Genomic DNA, 22,786 nt, shown 5'->3' with positions numbered 1-22,786 from the left:
AAACATTTGGCTCAGTGTGATCTTGTCGGTTGTCACAGGCTCCCAACTTACACTGGACCCAGTCTGCTGTGCTATGATCCTTCAAGGCTACCAAATTCACCATAGCCCAACCCAAGCATCGCCATCACCAATCTGTCCTCAATTTAATAGTCTACCAGCATCACCTAGTATTAGCCCGTCCCCTACTTAATCTGCCTTAACTTATAGTGAAGGCCTAGCTGTCACCGGCGTAGGACTTGTGGTGGCTGCATCTCCACACAGCCACTCCCTCCCAGCCCAGCTCAGCTCATAGGCAGCAACATCAACAATAAAACCACCAATATCTTGCCATAAAACTGTCCTTGTTAGAAAGATCTACTTAATAGGCCTCAATATTCCTCTTCTCATAGTAGCATTAATTTTATTCCATATCTCATCCTCTCAAGATACCTCTGTTATAGTGCTTATAAAATGTTATCCAACCTCGCCTCAAAACTAGGCCTCACCTCCAAACCCGCATCCCAATCCTTCCTCAAGCCACGCGACCCTTCCAAGAACATGCTCACCAAAGTAGACTACACGTCAAACGACATTCCCATCCCTGATACTTTCCTCACTTCTCTGCCTGAAATCCCAATAACGACTCATTCCATCGACTTTGCAAACTCTCCTCTTCCTCAGTACGATGGTCACACAGCTATCGTGCTAGACAACGTCCTCTCACCAGAAGAATGCAAACAACTTCTCTCTCTAGCTGAAGCGTCCGTTCCAAGACCTGATGAGAGTGCCCCGGCTTGGAAACCAGCTTTGATAAGCGCCGGTCCTGGATGGGAGGCCCCGGCGCCTGGGTATAGGGAGAGTGATAGGATTATATGGAATCAGCAGACTGTTGTTGATCGCCTATGGGAGCGCTGCATGCTCTCTGAGGGTTTGCGAGAGCTTCTGGCTGTGGTACCGCCGCAGCCCTATATGAAGGGTGGGAAATGGGTGTTTAGTCGATTTAACGAGAGGATGAGGTTCTTGAAGTATTCACCAGGACAGTTCTTCAAACGTAGGTGCAATCACGTTTCTCTCATGTCCACAGCTAACATATCCCCCAGCCCACTGCGACGGTCCTTTCTACTATACCGAAGGTCCAGGAAAAGAATTTGAGACTTTCTACACTGTTCACCTGTACCTCAATGACTCTGTTGAGAATGATCCAGCATCAGAACTTCAAGGTGGCGCAACTTCATTCCTTGACAGAAAGGGAGGAAAGAGAGTGGACGTAAACCCCAAAACTGGAAGCGTTCTCATCTTCCAACACAGAGGGCTTTTCCATGAAGGAGCAACGGTGCGCAAGGGGATCAAATACACCATGAGGACAGATATTCTGTACGAATGGGTGCCTGATAAGGAAACGGAAGAGGCCAATTAAGACCTCGATTTTGGTGTAGACAAACTAAGAAGACCCTGATGCTAACTGTCATCTGTGCATTTTCTACTGTAGCTCTTCTTCTTAGACTATCTTTAGTGTGGATTTGCTCAATTGCATTCATTATGTAGAGCAATCCTAAGTTTGCCATAAGGCTACTCAAAGATATGGATATTATTTCATTATTTAGAGCAACAATCCTAAGGTTGTCATAAGGCTACTCTAAAGTGGTGGATGTGCCGCCGCTGCCTATTACCTATATTTCCGTTCTTTCGGCATCTTCTTCGCCACCAATTCCTCCATATCCTCCTTTTTATACACATGCGGTGCCAATTCCCCTAGCCATTTTGGCTCAATAGGCATCACACTACGCATATAATCCTTGGTCGTTTGGACAAGCTCAAAATAAATTACCGTCTTTGCCGGGGGGTCAACGGACATCATGACACTGCTTGGGTGGATCCACATGGCTGTATTGCTCTTCACCATCCTATAACCGTCACCACTCTTCTGCAGCCGTGCAGCGTTGAGGAAGAATCCCGATGTGATGGCTCGTTTGATGGGCAGAAGGTTGGAGATGCCACACGTAGACAACTCGACTTCGACCCTTTCGCACAGCTTTGCTAGTTGGTCACGAACGTCGCGTGCCCTTGTGAGAGACCGTTGTTGAAGGAAGTTCTCCTTCGCCCAGATGGGGGAGAAACCGCTGTCAACCCATTGGGTCCAAATGTTCAGGAGTGTGACGTGGTCACCTCCGTCCTTGATTGTGAATCGGTTTCGGGCGCTGTCTGCTTCAATCTTCTTGTCCTTGGGTCGGAAGAACAGCGTAGAAGCTTCACCAAGCATCGATACAATGGACAGAACCTCTTCGACGCAGCCTTCCTTGCCGGCAGCCAGCACTGCTTTGGCTAGCAAAGGGTCTGTAGGGAATTCAGCCATCTGTCGGCCAATTTTGGTCAACTCGCCACGATGATTCAGCGCTTGCAGAGCATATAACTGATTCAGCGCACCAATGAGAGAGTCTTTAGACGGAGGATCCATGAAATCGAAATCAAGCAGTTCATTGATGCCTAGGGATTTCAGTTGAAGCACAACACCATTTAGGTTTGTTCGCTGGATTTCTGGTGTAGTTGATTCGTCCATTTCGTTCATGTATGCGAATTTTGTATATAGACGGAAACACTTTCCTGGTCCAACACGACCGGCTCGGCCACTTCGCTGGTTTGCAGATGCTCTCGAGCAAGGAACAACAACCAAGTTTGACGCACGGGTGGCGGGGTTGTAGACGTTTTCCTTGACATAACCAATATCAATAACGTAGACAATTCCATCAATGGTTAAACTGGTTTCGGCGATGTTGGTAGCCAAAATGACTTTACGAGCTCCTTCTGGTGTTGGTTCGAAGATCTTCGCCTGTAAATCGGACGGTAGGTTTGCGTAAATTGGGCAGATGATAAGTTCCTTGATGCGGTTGCCGAGCTTTTTTGCTGTCTGAGTAAGCTCAAGCTCCGCGGCTTCAATCTCGTCTTGTCCGGTCAAGAAAATTAGAATATCACCCTTGGGTTGTGTTGTGTGAATCTGAAATGTTGTTACAATGGCCGCAGTCAGATAATTCGCTTCGGGAGCGGGTGTGTAGTAAATGTCGACTGGGTATTTTCGACCAGGAATATTGAAGATGGGAGCGTTGTCGAAATACTCCGAGAATCTCTCAGCGTTCATGGTAGCTGACGAAATCAGCAGCTTCAAATCAGGTCGCGATCTCGAGAGATCCTTGAGTAGCGCCAGGAGGATATCAGTGTGTACTGTGCGTTCGTGAGCTTCGTCGATCATCAGCGCTGAATACGACGAGAGTTCAGGGTCTGTCATGATTTCTCGTAATAACATTCCATCGGTCATGTACTTGAGGATGGTCTTGTCGCTGGTGCAGTCCTCGAATCGGATCGTATATCCGACCTCTCTACCGACTTTGACACCTACTTCATCAGCCACACGAGCTGCTACACTCATGGCGGCCACTCGACGAGGTTGTGTACATCCCACTTTCATGCCGTTCTTGGTATAACCCGCCTCGTGGAGATATTGTGGTAGCTGAGTCGTCTTTCCACTGCCAGTCTCTCCGACAATGACGAGGACTTGAAACTTCTCCAGCGCAGCGAGGAACTCGTCTCGATATTGGTAAATAGGCAGGCTCTTTCGTGTCTCCTGTATTGATAGTGCCTTCTTCTCGGCTTCATCGATCCGCGCCATCAGGGCTTGTTGTTCTTGGGTCAATTTTTGACGGTCGCCAGGCATTCTCGCGTCCGACTTCCACTGAATATACTGCGATTCGTCCATAACAAGGTCGTAATCGTCGTTCTCTCTTTCGGCGCGCTGGATTTGCGCTTTCACCTTTGTGGTTTGTTCCCGTTCCCATTCTTCATGCTCTGTGACGAATTTCTCCCGCCCGAACTGATCTCTTTCGATGTGCTTCTTATATAGTACCTCTTCCTTCTTCTTGCGATCGAGTCTTCCTTTCTCGGTGATGTAGTCCTCGGGCATGTAGTATCCATCTCGATGATCATCAATGTTAAGTCGCTCTTCGGCCAGTCGCAGGATCTCTCTGTTCTTGGCAAATTCGGCTTTCTCTTTCTCCGACAGTCGCACGCCGCTCCTCAACTCGTCCGTCTCCTCTGCAACCTGTTTTCGCAAGAGAGCAAGTCGTTCGGCTTCTCTTTTCTTGAGGTATTCTTGTCGCGATCGTTCTCGAATATCAGGTAGCGCCGCCTTATTCCGCGCAGCGGCATCTTCGGTCTTCCTCTTTTTCGAGGGCTTCTTCGATGACTCCCCCTTTTCCTCTCCCACCTCCTCCTCCATAGGGAGGAATGCATAGCGTTTGGCGCTCATGATGTGTGTATTGTCGAGGAAGTGGAAATAGGTGGGTCTGGGATCTTTACTCCGTAGGTAGACGACGGAAATATTTATCACGTGACTCTCCCGAGCTTGAATCGCTGTCAAAGACGGGCGGCAGTTGCCTTACATACACATAAATCGTACTCAGTTTAGTTGCGTTGAATCCTAAACAGCAAAACGACTCAGGTAACTTAGGTAACTTAGGTAACTTAGTATAAGTTTAGGATAATCTTAGTATACCTTTGGCTGAGTTTATTTTGACACCTTATATCAAGGTCTATGTAGTGTTTTCTTGCTTTAACATCCCAGCTTACTTTAGGCAGTTAGGAATGAAAGTTTAAGTTATTCCCTGTCTGCCGTCGTGCCTGGGGGTGGCCAAAGACTAGAGATCTGTGTCACCAAAGATCGAGTCTCGCTCGCCCTTTCACTGGCCAACAGGTACCGAGCGAGGCCGATGGCGAAGCATCAACATCCAGTGTCCATAAAACTTAGGATAGATTTAGGACTAAGTTCATGAGTCACTTATTTAGATTTAGGTATGGCTCCTTAACCGGGGGTTTTATAGCCAGTAAAAAGGCGTCACCAAGTAACTGCTGGACAGACAGGGCGAATTACTCCAGTTGACAGGACCATGCTGGAAACTTCAACGGGTGAGTTGAGTTATAGATCGACCATAGGAGGTTACCCTCAAGGAGCAAGAAAGTATAAAACTTTGGAAGAGTGTCAAAATAAACTTAGCAAAGGGTCACCTAAGCTTAGGCTAAGTTACCTAAATATTTTCATCATTCAGGATTCAGGTCCCGAGTTTTCTTTCCTTCCCTAGGATGCTTCTTGAGCTCCAAGTGAGTGAATGCTCTTGTGAGTAAACTGTACCGTGGGGTACACAGCTGGGTGTGGCATTAGGTATGCCTGACAACGGAGAAAATATAATCCGACAGGGAGTCAAGCCTCCTAGCCAGTCACAAACTCTCGATAAGAGACCACTTGGCAGGGGTCTACTGATAAGCTTGCTACTGTCCTAAAAAGTATAGCATAGCACTTGATAACACGCTGGTGTTTCGAGGTTCAGGCGACTTTCTTTGTTCGTTCTTTATCAAGTTCAACTCACCCTCCTTAGTTTCTCGCAAAATCTCGAAGTCTGTCCTTCTTTACCACTCAAGGTCGGAAGTTTCAGGTTGTTTATATAAATTCTCTTTCCATCTTTTCTTTTTCTTTTTTATATCTGCAGGAAGAGAGACAAGATGTTATTCCATACAGCGGCCCTCGTGGTCCTTCTAGCTCTGGTCCAGCTAGCTGTATGCGCCCAGGACTATTACAAGGTACAACAGTTCCCGTATACCCATAAGTATACAGATTCTGACAGTTTTGCAGGTTCTCGGCGTAAGCAGGCAAGCAGGGAAGAAGGAATTAAAGCAGGCATATCGTCAATTGTCGAAGAAGTTCCATCCAGACAAGAATCCGTATGCCCCTCCAATCCACCCTCTGCTTGATTTCTAACACTGACCTTTTCCAGTGGCGATGATACAGCACATGATAAGTTCGTCGAGGTTTCCGAAGCTTACGATGTCTTGAGCGATGAGGAAATGCGCAAAGTTTACGACCAATACGGCCACGAAGGTGTTCAACAACGCCGCCAAGGAGGAGGAGGTGGTGGTGGCCATGATCCCTTCGATCTCTTTAGCCGCTTCTTCGGTGGGCACGGCCACTTCGGACGAGCATCCAGCGAGCCCCGAGGCCACAATGTCGAAGTCCGTGTCGAAATCTCCCTCCGCGACTTTTATAACGGTGCCACCACCGAGTTCTCCTGGCAGAAGCAACATATCTGTGAAGCCTGCGAAGGCACTGGAAGTGCAGATGGGCAAGTCGATACCTGTCATACGTGTGGCGGCCATGGTGTACGAATTATCAAGCGCCAGCTCGCTCCTGGAATGTTTCAGCAGTTTCAACAAAGATGCGATGCTTGTGGCGGTAGGGGCAAGAACATCAAGCACAAGTGCAAGGTCTGCCAGGGTGAACGGGTTGAGAGAAAGGCGACGACTGTTCAACTCAACGTCCAGCGTGGAGCTGCTCGCGACTCTCGTGTTGTCTACGAAAACGAAGCTGATGAGAGCCCTGATTGGGTCCCTGGCGACTTGCTGGTGACATTATCTGAAAGGGCTCCATCATATGACAACAATCCCGATAAGACCGATGGCGCATTCTTCCGTCGCAAGGGTGACGATCTGTACTGGACCGAGGTTCTCTCTCTTCGAGAAGCTTGGATGGGCGGCTGGACTCGCAACCTCACTCATCTCGATAACCACGTCGTGCGATTAAGCCGGCCCCGTGGGAAGGTTGTCCAGCCCGGCCACGTCGAGACTGTGGCTGGAGAGGGTATGCCCATCTGGCACGAGGATGGCGACAGCGTGTACCACAAGACCGAGTTCGGAAACCTATACGTCGAGTACGCAATCGTACTACCCGATCAGATGGACTCCAACATGGAAAGCGATTTCTGGAGTCTCTGGGAGAAGTGGCGACTCAAGAGCGGCGTCGATCTACATAAAGACAGCGGACGACCAGAGCCTGCGGCGCACGCTAGAGACGAGTTATAATGAGAAAAAGGTGATCGGCGTCGAGGATGAGGAGTTAGTTGTATGATTTATAAGAAGGGGGCTTATATGTATTAGTGTCGATACGTTAGATACGAAAGGATACCAATGGCATGTTTCAGAATATTATAGACATATGGAAATGTCCATGTTACAAGATGCTTAAGGGTCTAACGGCGTGAGATCCAGGAACCGGAACAAAACCTCCAGTTACTGACAACGGTAAAGATCCGGGTGCCCCACAGAATGTAACATCGACTTACAAGGAACCACCCAGAACAATCCAACAATCTCACAGTATTTCAGAACCTCATATCATACAATCACATACCTAAAGGAGCCAGTCCTCCAATCGACTACATCTCGAAGCTTAAGCGAAACTTCTACAACGTTGGATCCTTGCTCTAACTAATGTGGCTTAGACCTCTCCATAAATGAAGCCATCACAGGCTAAGAGCAGCGCCCATCAGATAACTATATAAATCTCAATGCAATCAATCACATCTCGCCTTTTTCTTCCTTTTCCTCTCTTTCCCTTCCTTTTCTTCCTTTTCCTCTCCTTGATAATCATGACAGCGACCACTCCTTAGAACATAACATGTCAAGTTCAGACTCAACCACCACAAACACTCCTGGAAACAACACCCCTACCACGTCGACTCCAGACGTGATAGAAGTTCCCCGCTCAGACCTTGTCACAGTCAAAGACACGGACTATGACACGGACAAGTATGTCATCCTCTGCGGGAAATGTGGCGGCGTCTTGAACGTCGCTAAATACAGCTGCATGTGCGAGCATGGTTCTGATGCTGCTCGCGCTGCTTGATTTGGTTTATAACACTTCCATGTCTGCCAAAGACAGTCGCAAGAATCGAGATGCATATGCATGCGATGCGATACTCTCAAATCAAGATGTCTATCTCGTCAACTATCCGTCCCATTTCGAGCGAGGTAATACAAAAGATCGAGCTTCTTCAGCTCTCCTACAAACTCCACTCAAAATGATACATCAAAGACTCACACTTCAGTCACAAGCAATAATTCTCAACCAACATTGCTATACAGCTGCAGTGCGGCTCCAACATCACGTCTTCTCATAGAAGCATCACCTTTCGTAGGGCATATAGAGGGTTACAATGTGGAAAGGTTAGAGACAAAGACACATAGACGGAATGGGGACATCATATATAAAAAGACATCAAACCGTGTTTCTCTATATCGGCCGTAATGTATAATAGTCATAACATCATATCATAAAGCTCAGCTGGAAAAGCAGACCATTAATCATATCCTTCCAAAGAAATCGTTCCCAAAATCACAGTCGTCAAGTCGTTAGTCTCTGTGTCTCCTTCTGCGTCTTCTTCTTTCGTGACCTCCGTCTTCAATAGCCTCACGTTGTTCTGGTTCTTGAAGCCCTCCAAGAATATTCCCAATTAGACCAAGCCATCCGCTTTTACCTTCAAGTGCTCCAGTGACTCCACGAACGATCTGATCCACAGCTTGACTATCCGTTCCAGCTACTTGCCAAGCTCCTTTGATGTCCCAATCATCCCGATGTCTGGGTTTGTACTGAAAATCACCTTGCCTGCGAGTCCAACTACGGCTCCTACTCGATCGTCCATCCAGGGGCCTACCCTGTCTGTCAAATCGGTCGGGTAGTTCTTCGACAGACTCATCCGAGCTGGAATCATCATCTCGATAACGACGTCTCCGTCCAAAGTAGTCATCCATTTCCATAGCAGGAGGAGTGGACTTCGAACGTGGCCTAGTGGGTACAAGGCCTTGAAGTAGGTCATGAGCCTCTTGCTCCTGTCTCTCCTTTTCTTCTTTGGCTGCTGTTTCCTCACGGTGTCGCCTCATTGTCATAGAGCTCTTTGGTGACAAAGGACCAAACACTACCGACTTGGCTGGTTGACCTTCATCAGACGAGTCTAGACTATCTGTTGCGGAGTCAGCTTCTGTTTGTTCTCCTGTGCCATCAACCCTCCCAGTACGGTCGGACGCACCCTCATCAAGGCCTCTTGAGCCAAGGTTGTGGACAGGATTACTCACATTGTCAGGCGCTCTTGGACCGCCAGCCGGTGGAGGTCCCGGAGGTCCTGGAGGGGGCGGTGGTGGCCCAGGAGGTCCTGGCGGTGGGTAGTTGGCGGGTCCTGTGGAAAGTCCTCGAGGAGGTCCAGGAGGCGGCGGGGGGTAGCCCGTGTAGTCTTGAGGAACGTAAGGCTGGAAGTCAGCAGCACGGTCCGGAATATTGGTGTAAGGATTTCCAGGTGGAGGAGTCGGGTCCATAGGATAAGGTGGGAAGCCAGCGCCACCAGAAGCCATGGGTGGTGAGCGTGAGCGAGGGCGACGATCATCATAGTCGTCGAATCCTATTTCATAGTGGTCAGTCAACACAGTCACAGTCACTCAAGGACTGCTCACGTTTCCTGGAACGACTTCGAGATCGGGTTCGCGAAGGAGATCTGGTGGCTCGACCACGACGGTCTCGCTCATCTTCTCGCTCGCGTTCTCGTTCAAGTTCGAGTCGTCGTTCCCTAGAGCGCTGCTCTCTCTTCTCCCTGTCCTTCTTGTCCTTGTATTCCTTGATACCAAGGGCTGCAGCTCCTGCGGCTGCGGCGGCCCCGAGTCGGCTTCTGCTGCGTTTACGGTTATTGTCGGATCCCGCAGACGACGCGGATCGACTACGGTCGCGTCGCCTACGGCGTCGACGTCTTGCCTCCGCTTCGGATTCGTAGCCTCGCGACGTTGAGGCCGGCGGTTGCGTCGCGAGGGGATCGGTGCCGTATTCAACTACGGGGCCTAGCTCAGGATCAGTCCCGCGCTCTGAACGAATGGATCTGGCCTTGGACCTGCTCCTGCTCCGGCTTCTCGAGGGGCCTCGGCGGTAGTACTCATCATCGCTGCTATCGTCACTGCCATCCTTCTTTTCCTTGCGCTTCTTCCAAACGTGGTGCGCAGCCTTGGCTGCTACAGCGGCACCAGCGATCTCGGCACCGCGGCGAAGTCTAGACTTGCTGCGGCTCCTTGATCGGCTGCGGCTGCGCGAGCTACTTGACCTACTGCTGCTGCGACCTCGAGATGACTTGGACCTGTTGCGAATGTGCTTGGCAATACCTGCAGCAGCAACAGTTCCCAGAGCTGCCTTGGCTGCCGTCGACAAACTACGACGACGGCTACCGCGGCTAGTGCTCTTTGTCGTCGTGGTCTTTCGAATGATGGATCGCGAACGAGAGCGCGAGTAGTCATCAGAGTAATAACCACGACGACGGCTTCTGCCTCGAATCGCCTCCTCCTTTTCAATCTTATTGGACTGGTAGTATTTGGCGGCACCAGCAGCAGCTAGAGCAACAGCAGCGATTCCGAGACCCTGCTTAAGTCGAGAGGAGCGATCGGGAGACTCATCGTCACCATACCAGCGATCGCCGTAAGCGCTACGAGCTCGGCGCAAAGCCTCAGTGCCAAGAGCGCCAAGAGCAGCTCCAGCAATAACCTTGCGGCCGCGGTTTTCAGGCAGTTCACCGTAGCTGTCGCGGCGACTGTTGAGGAGAGCTGTGACACCCGCACCAGCAAGAGCGCCTTCAGCCAAGTGTCGCTTGTGGTGGGGACTCTCGCTGCCTTCGCGGCGACGGATAACCTTGCGTCGGACGTAATAATCATCGTCATCACTGTGGTAGCCGTGGTCACGACGTCTGCGGTCATATCGCTCAATGGCGTAGTCACGGTCTCCGCGGGAGTCGCGGTGCTCGTGGCGATAGTAATACTCCTCCTCTGAAGGGCGATGTCGGTGCTCGTGTCGGTGCTCTCTATGCTCCCTTCGAACTACAACTTGTTGTCGTTCAGGCTCTCTCTCACGAATGACAACTACACCAGGCTGCTGTTGCTGGCGAGGAGAAACGATGACTGGAGCCGGGGGAGGCGCTTCTTGAACAATGATCTTCTGTGGTTCAGGGGCGCGCTGTCGAATAATTACGGGAGCTGGAGGAGGCGGTGGGTCGTAAGGGGTGTAGTATTCCGTCTCCTTGCGGTATCGCTCAACGTCACATCCATGAGTATCGTCGATATGTTCCTCGACACGCTTCTCAACGCGGTAATCGCCGTTATCTCGGCGTTCAGTCCTGACCATTTGGTTCTCAACCTTGACGTCCTCGTCGAACAAAGCGTCAAAGCGAGATCGTCGATCCCAGTCACGCTCAACTTCCTTGGTCTCCACGAAAGCTGGCGCACGAGATCGGTCTCCAACCTGAGAAGGCGCAGGCATTGGCATAGGTGGGGGTGGAGGAGGATAAGTCTCTCGTTCAGTCTCCTTTTCGTAAACGTAAGATCGAGGAGCCGTGTCTCGGCCACGGTCCTCGTGAAAACTAGCATGAGAGGGAGCTCCTTCAAAGGCAGAGCGAGGGCGATCCGGGACGAAAGAGCGTCGGTCGTGTTCAGCTAAGTCGCCAGAAGAGCGACCATAGCGGGAGAAATGGGAACGTCCATCATCAAATTCGGAACCTCGTTCGAAGCGATCAGATCTGCTTGGTGCGACCTTATATCGTCTGATCGTGGTTTTGCGATAGCGCTCGTCGTCTGAAGAGCCATCGTCTCGCTCCCAGTCCCTCTCACGATATACGCGAGACTCTCTGTAGACGTCACCCATCGCGGGGTGTGACAGGGGGGTATAAGGCTGTGCGATAGAGTTATGAGGATCCAAAAGAGGGAATTTCGTCAAGAAATGGAAGTAAATCCAAAGGTTTAGTATAGAAAACGCCTAACGAGAAATCAAAAGCGAAATCTAGGTTCGTTCGTTTGCTTGTATGTTTGTATGAGGAAGAAGGGGACGGGAGAGAAGTGGTTTGGTGGAGGGGGAAAAAGCTGGGAAGTAACCAAGATGAGCTATGACGGAACCTCCTGAGAGCGAGAAGAAAGGAACTGGGCACCCGGAATGAATGAGTGAATGGCTGGGCTGGGCCGGGCTTTGATTCTGATTCATCCAGGCGCAGTTAGCGTGGACAGGGCATGGACATCAGTGCCCGGCTCCAGCGTGTGAGTGTGCGTGGAGCCCTTAAACTTCAGTGGACGGCTTTTCTGACAGGGGTTGGGAGAGAAAGCCTGCTGTGGCTATGATGGAAGATGATGCTGCTTGTGCAGTAGAGCATGGCACGGGATTGGGCGAGATATCGTGATGGGTGGCAGAAGGTCTCTTGTTCTGCCCGGCTGATGCTGGGCGTTCTGAGACCGAAGCCAATCAGGTCTTTAGTAGAGTCAACTCCAATGCAACCTCAGATAGAATCTGTACATAGTCTTGGGGAGAAGAGAATGGTTCTTTTCTGGGTTATCTCGGGCAGTTTCTTGATCAACTGTCAGGGATCGTTTATGCCCAAAATACGATTCCAAGATCCACAGACGGACGATACCAAGAATATCGAGTCCATCCAGTCCAACGCCAGTCAAGTTGGGCACAGAGCCTCACCAAACGCATTGACTCAAACTGCAAACAAGCATCCAATATCTAGAGTAGTACCCAATAGCTGAATGCACTCTTTGTCCCGTCTCTTTCAACCCTTGTTACACCAAACGGTTCATGTAAACAACCGTCTCGAGTTAGACAGATCCAGGCCTATCCCGCCCTGTCTCCTGTCTCAATTAAAACCCCCAACAAACTTGAAAAGTCAAAAGACAAGAGAAAGACCAGACTCGCACGGGGTCACCCTCCATCTCGGTCGGGATCTAAAAAGCCCACCTCAAACCAAGGCCCAGTTCTTCATTCATCGACAGGGACATTTCCTAGAACTCGATGAATGAAAGGAATGAGGCGACGAAGCCTCCCATATTCTCGACCTAGAGGCTGGACGTGCCGAACCGTGAACCTTGGTCGATCTCGTGCGAATCAACAAGAGCATGCATCATCGTGAGCACTGAGCAAGCTACTACAGGTCTCGGGCTGTCTCCACTCTGACTGGGCTGTCGCCGGTGTCGTCATAGGCTTTTAATGGAATAACCCCACCTCTTAAAACCCTTGACCCATCAACGATCAACATCTTGGTTCTTATTCTCAGTTGCCGACGGAGTCACCTCACCTCAGCCTAGATCCATCATATTATTAACAGTAATAAAAAAGAAAGCAATGAAAGAATAAATCATCAGGAGAGACATTTCCAGAGTCATCAGGCTCCGCTTTTCAAGGTCAATTGATTACGCGGTCTCTTGAGGTTTGAGTCACCAGACTCTCTTTGTCAAGACCACATGCACAATCAGATGCTGACAGACCATCGTCGAGAAGGGTCTCCGTCTGATGGCCTTTTCCGTAGTTCCGTGGTGTTCTCATGACTGGAATGTTCCATGCTTCAGCCTTTTCCCATACCAGCATGGCGGCGTTTTCAATACGGCCGTCTTATGAGATCGGGCAAAAGCACTTGAACTCCAGGGATAGGAAATCAAAGGATTGGTTCTTTGTTGTAGAGAAGAGGCGTTTGGCTTTGCGCTCTCTAAGCCACATTCAATAATGCATCCTTGCTACGAGGCTATGAGCAGACGGATTATCGCCGAGTGCTTTACAGGGTACCTCAGTTAACCTGGCCATATTGGCAAATTCACAAACATTGGCTCCTGCTTTATGCAAATCTGTTATCAAGTGTCTTATGCTAAAATCGAAATCCCATGTTTTGACCTAAACTCCATAAATCAGTTGTACATAACCCCAAGCCATAACTCCTTCTGCTTGGCTCTCCAGCAGCGCTGTATGCTACATGCTTGTATTCCTTATCCATCCATCTACTCGTCAAAGCCCTCCTTGGTACCCAGTACACCAACACCACCGTTGCTGCGTCGCCGCCGACCAATAACCTCGTGGATCCAATCACTGATAGTGAAACCCCAGTGTCCGGCGACGAGGACACCGCTCATGATGTTGATGATCTTGACCAGCAGGCTGATAATACCGTCGCGGCTCTCGTGAACGGTCAACAGGATTGGCTCGATATCGTACTTGAAGAATATACCAGGGATATATCGCTCGTCGACCGCCTTGCTCTGCTCGGTAACGGCATATTGGTTGGTAAGGATGGACTTTGAGTTGACGCTATACACAGTAGGCACAACAGAGAGGTAGTATTGGAACTTGTGGAAGTTGCCGGGTGCTGTATTGACGGTGCCGTCGAGAGGGTTGACCAGCGAAGGGTAGAATGGGCCATATGAAAGCTCCGAAATGATATGCGAGAAGTTGAACTCTGTGACTAGTTAGCACACGGTACGGACTACAATTCGTCAGACTTACTGCTGTGGTCGAGATGCTCGCCATTACCCCTATAACCATGGCCTCGCGCAGTGATATGGAAATCACCCTGCACCTTGTTCAAGTCCAAACTTCCATAGATACGACAGCTGTCGGCATTGCCCCTGAACTTGGGTGTCTTTGCCCACTTGGCCCTCTTCTTACCAAGCGCAACAATATCGTGAACGTGCTCCTCGCCGAAACCCTCATCCTCGTATCCCAACTCGTTGTATCCAGAACCAGTGTTGACACGACCATGGCTATCCCGCCCGAGCTTGTGCATGCCCTTGTTGTCCACCCATTGACTCCAGAGTGTCCTATCAGCCTTGAGACGCTTAGCAGCTAGGATATGATCGCCAGACGCATCTTGGACATTAACATGGATATCATCGCAGTTCATCTTCACCACGATGTCCATGTTGATCTGAAGCTCTCGCGAAACACCAGCCTCGACCTCGAAGTTGTGAGACTCTGCGCCGCGCCACCAGCGACCGAGTTCGCCCCAGATGAGGACAATTGAGATGATAGACACGGCGACTGTCCATTTTCCACCTCCCGATGTTCGTTGGATGTATTGCGGCTTCGATTTGGCTGTCAAGAGTTAGCACACATAAACCCAGCAGCGATGAGAGACGTACGGAATGCATCGAAAGCGCTGACCAAGCTTCCCTCCTTAGGACCAAACCTGTCCTCGTCATAATCCGACTTTTCCATTCCGTTCATCATCTTTGCAAAAGTCTTCTAGTCCCGCTAGGTCGAATATATACAATAAAGGCTGTTTCGATGTTGTGCCGTCGCGAAATCGGTCCCGTCGCAAATTATGGTCGAGAGCCGCTGGGTCGACAGCAAATGCGCAGAGAGTTTGAGCCTATTGCCGCATGCCTCGGTGAAATAACGGTCAAAGGACTGGAAACCAATTGGAACCGGCTTCAGTGGTCTTGGGAGATTCGTTCAAAAGTCGACCGGGAATTTGTCGTGAACGAAATTGAGAATTCACAATGTCGTCGCTTCGTTGCGCTGACAGCCGCAATCAGAAAGGACAGCTATCTGTAACTAAACTCGTCCCCCTGAAGCAGCGTCGTCAGGGTCCAGTCGCTGATTGGTGGGTAAAGCCAAGATGGGATAAAGTGTCGCCGAACCGAGCTTGTTCCTGAATCGAAGTCGGTTTTAGAGCGGAATTACTAGAGTAGCGGTTCCACTTCAAGCACAAATGGCGACATCGCTGCGTCTATTGGAAGCCTTCTAGCTCGAGATCGTCAGTTCTCATGATAACACATGATAGGTGATCAACTATCATGAGGCTGGTAGAAGATGTATCGAGACATCAGCTAGGATAGCGGCTGCATTGGGGAACATGACAGACCGCACCTGGAATTCGTGGCTGCATGTATGAAATTTCAAACGAACAAGAGATGACATAGGCCCGGGACTTATACTCGAGAAATTGATATTTTCTTCGAAATTACCATGAGATTGTTTCTAAACTTCGTCGGATAAGGGATATGATGGCTTCTCCAGTTGAGCGGATATCTCTCTCGTGAATGCTTATGAATCATTATTGCTATAGTCGGAACTGAAACCAGTCCTTAAACTTGGAATGAATTAACTTTAGATAATACTTACCTTTGATTACTTCAAGACGATTCAACTGTCGATATCGGGTCATAGATGGAGGCTTCTATCGAAGGTATGTCTGTGACGACCGGCTCATGATATGTCGATTGGGGGAAGTGGAAGTCGTACCAAACTGGCCTTCGAATTAATAGAGCCAGCTTGCATGCTAATGAAAATCAATGTTTGTGTATTTTATAGAAAATATTGTGAGATTCCATGCCGCTCAAATGTGAGGTTTCTTAGACCATAAGGCTTCGAATAGACAAATACTAGACAGGTCACGGAGCTAGAAGCGCTGACGCAAAGATCATCTTTCTTGGTCATTTGTAGAACGAGAAACCGTGCTTGAAATTGTGGTAAGTACCATTTCAACACTAGAAATCTAATATCCCGGAATCAAGCTCATATCTATGTTGTCCCTCGTAAGGAATGCTCGGTCCGACTGTATCTCGACAAAGTCGATCATCTCAGCACTCTTGAATGAATACTGGGTCCGTCGTCCATTTTCTGGGGGATTTTCAAGGGCAATGTTGGTTCGGACCAGTTCCCCCCCACCATCTCGATCCTCCGAGATAAAGTAAATGGAGAATATGGAGAAGTAGTAGATGGGTCGAGCTTTGGTGTGCATGGACGTAGATTGCTTAAATCAAGCTCACATGTTTAGATGTCTACGGTTTCAACTGTGATCGAAGCCTGTTAAACCCGTGAACGGGGACACGAATCACGTGGTCCCTCTACCTGAAGGCAATCATCTCGGCGCCGAGACGGGAGACCACGCGAACGACAACGGGACAAGGTAAACTTGGCACCTGGGCATCTTGGCATACCAGACCCTGGGTCGCGAATCGGAAAAGTGTGCCGATAAGCGCCTTGGCATTGAACAAAGATATCGACGACATGTTTTGTGTTTGAAGCATTAACGACACCAAAAGCGCGCTCGAGAAAGAGGAAAATAGATTGGAGATGAGTACTTGACAGAGACAAATAACAATGTCAATTAGGTTTTCGGCAGAAGCGAAAGAAATGGGTGAATCGGGGCGGAATAAATAAGCTTGCAGGGCGGGCTCCTCCATTCAGGCAAGGCACGGCAAGTCTGGATTCCAGCCAGGGCTGGCGTCGTGTGGACGTTTGGTTGCAATGGAGACCATTCTTTGCAACGGCGTAAACCTTCCAGAACCCAACGGTCATCTGTTGATTGACTGTTAAATGCAGCAACTGAGAATATACAGTATTCGTATTACAGCGTAGAGAGACGGAATACGATCGAGCATCTGATCTGTACTGGAGCTGCAGTGCAAGATCAAAAACAAGAACGAACCATCAGCTCAAACCATTCCCCAGCCCCTGATCACTTCGTATCAATGCGTAATCATGCTGCCCGCCCACCCGTCGCAGCAAAAATAGGTACCTGACGCCGCTAATGTGACGGTTCCCGGGTCTCGCTCACTCCGTTTGAGCCACTCACCAGCTCGTGTCACCCTCCTTCTTCGCGATCCACCGTCAATCTCATTGGTTGTAGCCTCTGTTTCTCCCTTCCTCTCTCTCTCGCTCCCTTTTAATTGCATTGCACGCTTCTGCACGTACCTTACCTTACCTGACCTTGCGGCAATACTAACACACGCATTAACCCCCGTCGCCCGTTTCCATTTCTTTTCCTTGGCACTTTGACTTCTTCAACAACATCGATTCATCGCAGACTTTACGTCGACCGTTTGTCCTTTCAATCCGTCAGATCGACCGACTCACGCTCTTTGACTGCTCGGTCTGTTTTACGGTGAATTTCCACAGCTTTATCGATATTCCGACCAAGCCCTCGCTGGGCGCGTCTACCGCTCGTTCCCGTCAATTTCCATCGCTCGCTCTTAATCTCGCTCGCTTCATTTCACTCGCATTCGCCCACGATGAAGCCCATTTTTTCAACCGGCGCCGTTGCGCTTTTGGCCTCAACGGGTTTCGTAAACGCCCAGTCGCCCTATAGCATTGATTCCACAGGTGCGGCCCCCTCAACGGTTGGCTCGTAGGGAAACAGACATTGACTTTAGCAACAGACGCCATCAAGAAGTCAGCCAAGCAACTCGCCGCTGACTTGATCACATACTACCACGGAGACGACCCTGGCGGTATTCCTGGTATTCTACCTGGTCCTCCCCCCAATGGTGACTACTACTGGTGGGAAGGCGGTGCTATGTGGGGGACGTATATGGATTACTGGAAGTGCACCGGCGATTCTACCTACAACAAAGTGGTGATGCAGGCCATGCAGTTCCAAGTCGGTGATGATCAGGACTACCAACCCGCCAACGTTACGCTGTCCCTCGGAAACGACGATCAAGGTTTCTGGGGAATGTCTGCCATGTTGGCTGCTGAGCTGGACTTCCCCAACCCTGCTTCAGACCAGCCTGGATGGCTTGCCCTCGCTCAGGCTGTCTTTAACACTCAGGCCAATCCCGATCGACACGACAGCACTTGTAACGGTGGTCTTCGATGGCAAATTCCTCGAACTAACAATGGTTACGATTATAAGAACAGTCAGCGCTCCTCCCGAGATATTTACCTTGATCGATTCTGTACTAACTTTTCAAAGGTATTGCTAATGGATGCTTCTTTAACCTGGGTGCCCGACTTGCTCGCTACACCGGCAACAAGACTTATTCCGACTGGGCTGAGAAGACCTGGGACTGGGTCGAGGGCGTTGGTTTCCTTGACCCCGCCACTTATAAGATTTATGACGGTGCTCATGTCGGAACAAACTGTACCGATATCAACAAGGCTCAGTTCTCTTACAACTCTGGCGTCTTCCTCCAAGGCGCTGCTTTCATGTATAACTATGTAAGTCGGCCTAAACATGGTACTACTGACAATTCACTGACTTCTTCAGACCAATGGTGCGCAGAAATGGAAGGACCGTGTAGATAAATTAGTCGACGCTACTATCAGCAACTTCTTCCCCAAGGATATCGCTGTCGAGATTGCCTGCGAGAACCACGGCACCTGCACCACCGATATGTACTCATTCAAGGGCTACGTCCACCGCTGGATGTCTCAGGCAACACATCTTGCTCCCTTTATCAAGCCAAAGATTCTTCCTGTTCTCCAGACATCAACCGAAGCTGCCATCAAGCAATGTACTGGAGGAGACACAAAGCGTGCTTGCGGCTTTAAGTGGGCCAGTGGTGTCTATGATGGCAAGACAGGTGCCGGTCAGCAGATGAACGTCCTCGCTGCCGTTTCGTCTCTGCTCATGGAGAACACACCTCCTCCTGTCACGGCCAAGTCCGGAGGTACCTCCAAGGGTAACCCCAACGCCGGCAACGTCGGAGATGGCAAGATTGATAGGACCTACAAGCCTTTGACCACTGCAGACAGGGCTGGTGCCGGTATCATCACTTTCCTGGTTCTGTCCTTTGCGTGCGGCATCTTTGGCTGGATGAGCATGGGCAAATAGAGGATCTTTCTCGAATTCTGAATATGCCGAAAGACGAAGTCCGGCATGCACAATTGTGCTTCTTTTGCAGCCTTGTATTTGGAATCTGAAGAAATGATCTCTGGGGCGTTGGATGGAGTATAACTTGACCTAAATAGCCTGGTAGGCTGGATATCTATTCTCTAAATGTTATAATGTTTTGCCATTTACTCTGTGTCTTGCAACTAGTGAGAACATTGACACAATTTGACTAATGCTCAAAGGCCCAAACACTTTGCTGTACAACTACTACCGATACAAGCACATTACTAATATAGTTTAATTGACCAAATCGAGCATTTACTGAAATGTCCATGGATTCGTCATGGCCACACGGGTCAAATTGAGAAACTGTGTCGGACTGAACCGACTGATATTACAGCACAATAGAGTTTGACAAAAGTCGGTATGTTTTGCACCGTGCTTGCGCAGATCCTGATAATCTCCATAGAATATCTCGCTTCTGGATACTCGGCAATTTGAAGACTGCCATGAAACGGAGGCGGTATGGAAAGACGACTTGATGCTTCAATGGTTATCTTGAAACGTCAAAGGTTCAGGCTTGGTATGATTGGTAATGGGGCAGCCCCGTTATGGGACTGAGACAAACTGTCTCTCTCTCGACAGTTCTTATAACACCGAGGAGAAGCCTTGAAAGAATGATGACTGCAACTTCAAATCCAATGCCCACTGTCGCTGGAAAGCATTCGTGAGGTCTCAGTGGGGTTAAACTTTCTTTCTCGAAAATCTCCGGAGGCGTTGACAAACTGGCACATGACCGAGTATACGACCGCTAGTGCCACTTGGGAACGACAGCAACATGCCACATCAAGATCACGTCCATTTTCGCGTCGAAAGACAGAATGACACAAGGTGAACGAAGACACTTTACACTCACGCAACACTTCGAAATTGGACGGTATAAGCGACATTTTCGGAATACTCGGAAAGTCGGAAAGTTCGGTGTTGATGAACCGCTCTCCTACTCCATGCTTGCCATGTCTATTTTTACTTACAGAATAGTCTATTTAGATGGAGCATATCCGTTTTGGAACAAGATCTGGGGAAGAGATGTAGGCCAAGCAGGGCTCTGATCTGATAACAAGGGGAGGAGCTTCGAGATCTCGGCCAGAGCATGGCACAAGCTGGTGAGACGATAGGATATCAACGTTTCTATCTCGTAAAAGATGGGAATTGGATCTCGAAAACGAGAAAGACCATTGTTGAGTTAAGATATGAGGGACACAACCTAGATCTAGAGCGGGAGTGGCCGTTGCTAGCTTGTTTGTCTCTAGGGAAGCTGAATGAAGATGTGGTAAGTTTGCTTGAGTGTTTCGTACATCAGACTGAGGTCATGTATGTATCTCTGAAGTGGAGAGTTGTTACCGCCAACTGTTCTGTACTCCATACACAGACTCCAAACTCACGATGCATGGCTTGAGAGTCTGTTGATCGCTCTGGTCGACCTGTCTCAAGGTCTCACCACCAACAGCCCCATTCAATTACAGAGTCCCATTGACAACGTGTTCTGTTACACCTGGACTTACGCTTCCCCCTCATGACGACGACATCACAAGGCAAAATTGCAAGGAATTATCTGGGTCCGGGTCTGGTTGTCATATCCAATATCCAAAGCACGTCGTCGTCTTCCAAGATGACGCTAACTCCAAGACGTCCTAGCCGTGGATCCTCGCATCCCTGCATCGACCAATAGCTCGGGGGTAGTGCATTTCTATGGGGTAATTCTTACATACTAAAAACTCTAGACGATCCAGGAACACAATTTGGTTGAAAATCTGGGGGGACCGCGTGACAGCGCCATTTCTCTGGGCAAGGAACAGCCTCTGGATCACACGCACAGTGCTTGCCGTTAACTGCAAAGCGCAATTGACCAAGAATGTCAGGAGACGAGAAAAAAGCTCTGACTTTTTGCCTTCAGGCTCCTGAGACTGGCGGAGTGTGATCACGGTGTCTCCTGTCTGGTCTGGGCTGGCGGCTATGGGATCAAAGGGAGTGGCGGGTACGGTACATATTGAACATGACGATCTAAAATGCGGGGAGAAGCGAAGGAACAAGAGAGAAAGGAACAAGAAAAAATTCTAAAGATGGGTCCATTTGTGGAGTGCGCTCGAAAAAGTATCTGCAATTGCGTTTGTTATGCTGTGTTTGGTTTGTTTGGGCTTGGCTAGGTTGGCTGAAGGAAGGTTGTGTTGTCGGGTGTTTTGCTGTGGCCCCTTGAATACCTAAGCTTGAGTCGTGGTATAACTACCCAAGCTCTTCCCATCATGACAACCTCTCTTTCTCTTCTCAAGCTCTACTTACTCTTGACAATCCAATCTACAACTTGACATTGAATCAACTACCTATATCCTCTTCTCATCCTCAGCACTGAGAAATCATCACAACTTAGAACCCACCTCACTTACACGCACACACCCACAACCACAACCACAACCACACAATCACAATCACAATGCCCAGCTACATCCTCACTGAGCCCTCTCCCTCCACAAACGTCTTCGTACGTTCCGGCCGCGGCGGCTACGGCAACATCTCTCGTGCCTCAAAAGACACCACATCATCCTCATCAAACCGCACCGTCGTCACCCCCAGCACAACCACTACCACCCCCTCTCGCCGCTTCTTCAGCGGCATCGGCGGAGCTGGCAACGTCCACCGCGCAAGCGAGCAGCCCTCTGTGTCTCTTGACGACGAGTACGACCGCATTGCTGCCCGTGACCAAATGGCTGCTGGACACGTCGGCATTGGCGGCGCCGGTAATGTATTCCATCGCAAGGGTAGCGATGCTGGCTCGGATGCTAGCGACAGCAGCTCCATGAGCTCCAAGACCAAGCTCTGGGCTCGTGTCAGCAGCACTTTCAGCCGAGACTGAACACAAGAAAAGAAAAAGAACGATTGAGGGTGTTTGTGCAAAAAGATATGAATTAGCGACTGGCGTTGTTGGGATTTGACATTTGGACCAAAATATAATGGGGACCTCAGAGCAAATGGGTTGGCGATTATACCCCGGATGTACGGTTGGCGCTGACAATTGAGAAGGGCGATATGAAACTGCCCTTCTACTCTTGCTTTGCCTGTATGATGTTTGTTTCTGGTGAAGATTTATATACCCCCGAGCGCAGCTCTATTCTATTATAAAAGCATTACTACTTATTGCTATTACTCCTACTCCTTACTCTCGTGACTGATATGTCCTCAATGAGCAAGAAAACTGCTGCCTTTCATGAAATAAAGGTTTATGAAGATATACTAAGCTTACCCAACCAAGTCTTTTCGTCACTCGGACCAGAAGTCCTAAATCTCTTGTGTCCCCTTGTATATAACATGATGCTCAGAGACAGAGACTCTTTGGTGGAGAGAACAACTTCACAAAACTAAACACAATCTCAACACATCAGGGTATCATTAGGCTTCCTCTATCTGGCAACGGTTGTCTACAACTGCACTGGTGTCTCTGCACACCAAACAGCACTATATCTTCCATTTCCATGCAAGGCTTATGCATCGCTCTATCAACAACAGCAGCGCGTCAAAGGGGGTTGGTTCGGGCTGTGAGGGCT

The 22,786-nt window shown here is 49.4% G+C and overlaps 7 protein-coding genes across 7 annotated transcripts; 4 read left to right on the top strand and 3 right to left on the bottom strand.

Annotated features, from left to right (window-relative positions):
• Positions 1-450: 450 nt before the first annotated feature.
• Positions 451-1,396, top strand: J7337_006026 (uncharacterized protein; the record flags this gene model as incomplete). Its single annotated transcript, XM_044823693.1, has 2 exons — positions 451-1,030; positions 1,080-1,396. 2 exons carry the CDS (start codon positions 451-453, stop codon positions 1,394-1,396), a joined length of 897 nt encoding a protein of 298 aa, XP_044682184.1.
• Positions 1,397-1,645: 249 nt separating this feature from the next.
• CDC28 (Cyclin-dependent kinase catalytic subunit) lies at positions 1,646-4,276 on the bottom strand (the record flags this gene model as incomplete). The annotated part of the gene is made up of 1 exon (XM_044823692.1): positions 1,646-4,276. One exon carries the CDS (start codon positions 4,274-4,276, stop codon positions 1,646-1,648), a length of 2,631 nt encoding a protein of 876 aa, XP_044682183.1.
• Positions 4,277-5,523: 1,247 nt separating this feature from the next.
• Positions 5,524-6,876, top strand: J7337_006024 (uncharacterized protein; the record flags this gene model as incomplete). Its single annotated transcript, XM_044823691.1, has 3 exons — positions 5,524-5,601; positions 5,654-5,742; positions 5,796-6,876. The coding sequence occupies 3 exons, from the start codon at positions 5,524-5,526 to the stop codon at positions 6,874-6,876; spliced, it is 1,248 nt and encodes a 415-aa protein (XP_044682182.1).
• Positions 6,877-8,390: 1,514 nt separating this feature from the next.
• J7337_006023 (uncharacterized protein) lies at positions 8,391-11,515 on the bottom strand (the record flags this gene model as incomplete). The annotated part of the gene is made up of 3 exons (XM_044823690.1): positions 8,391-8,431; positions 8,484-9,245; positions 9,298-11,515. The coding sequence occupies 3 exons, from the start codon at positions 11,513-11,515 to the stop codon at positions 8,391-8,393; spliced, it is 3,021 nt and encodes a 1,006-aa protein (XP_044682181.1).
• A 2,114-nt stretch (positions 11,516-13,629) lies between these two features.
• On the bottom strand, positions 13,630-14,854 carry J7337_006022 (uncharacterized protein; the record flags this gene model as incomplete). Its single annotated transcript, XM_044823689.1, has 3 exons — positions 13,630-14,084; positions 14,132-14,719; positions 14,767-14,854. The coding sequence occupies 3 exons, from the start codon at positions 14,852-14,854 to the stop codon at positions 13,630-13,632; spliced, it is 1,131 nt and encodes a 376-aa protein (XP_044682180.1).
• A 2,789-nt stretch (positions 14,855-17,643) lies between these two features.
• Positions 17,644-19,187, top strand: J7337_006021 (uncharacterized protein; the record flags this gene model as incomplete). The annotated part of the gene is made up of 4 exons (XM_044823688.1): positions 17,644-17,734; positions 17,791-18,270; positions 18,327-18,571; positions 18,621-19,187. 4 exons carry the CDS (start codon positions 17,644-17,646, stop codon positions 19,185-19,187), a joined length of 1,383 nt encoding a protein of 460 aa, XP_044682179.1.
• Positions 19,188-21,678: 2,491 nt separating this feature from the next.
• J7337_006020 (uncharacterized protein) lies at positions 21,679-22,098 on the top strand (the record flags this gene model as incomplete). The annotated part of the gene is made up of 1 exon (XM_044823687.1): positions 21,679-22,098. The coding sequence occupies one exon, from the start codon at positions 21,679-21,681 to the stop codon at positions 22,096-22,098; it is 420 nt and encodes a 139-aa protein (XP_044682178.1).
• Between the last annotated feature and the right edge of the window lie 688 nt (positions 22,099-22,786).

This window comes from Fusarium musae, chromosome 4 (genome assembly GCF_019915245.1).
Source record: "Fusarium musae strain F31 chromosome 4, whole genome shotgun sequence".
Taxonomy (NCBI): domain Eukaryota; kingdom Fungi; phylum Ascomycota; class Sordariomycetes; order Hypocreales; family Nectriaceae; genus Fusarium; species Fusarium musae.
The sequence above is the reverse complement of the archived record's forward strand: the minus strand, read 5'-3'. Positions and strand labels throughout refer to the sequence as shown.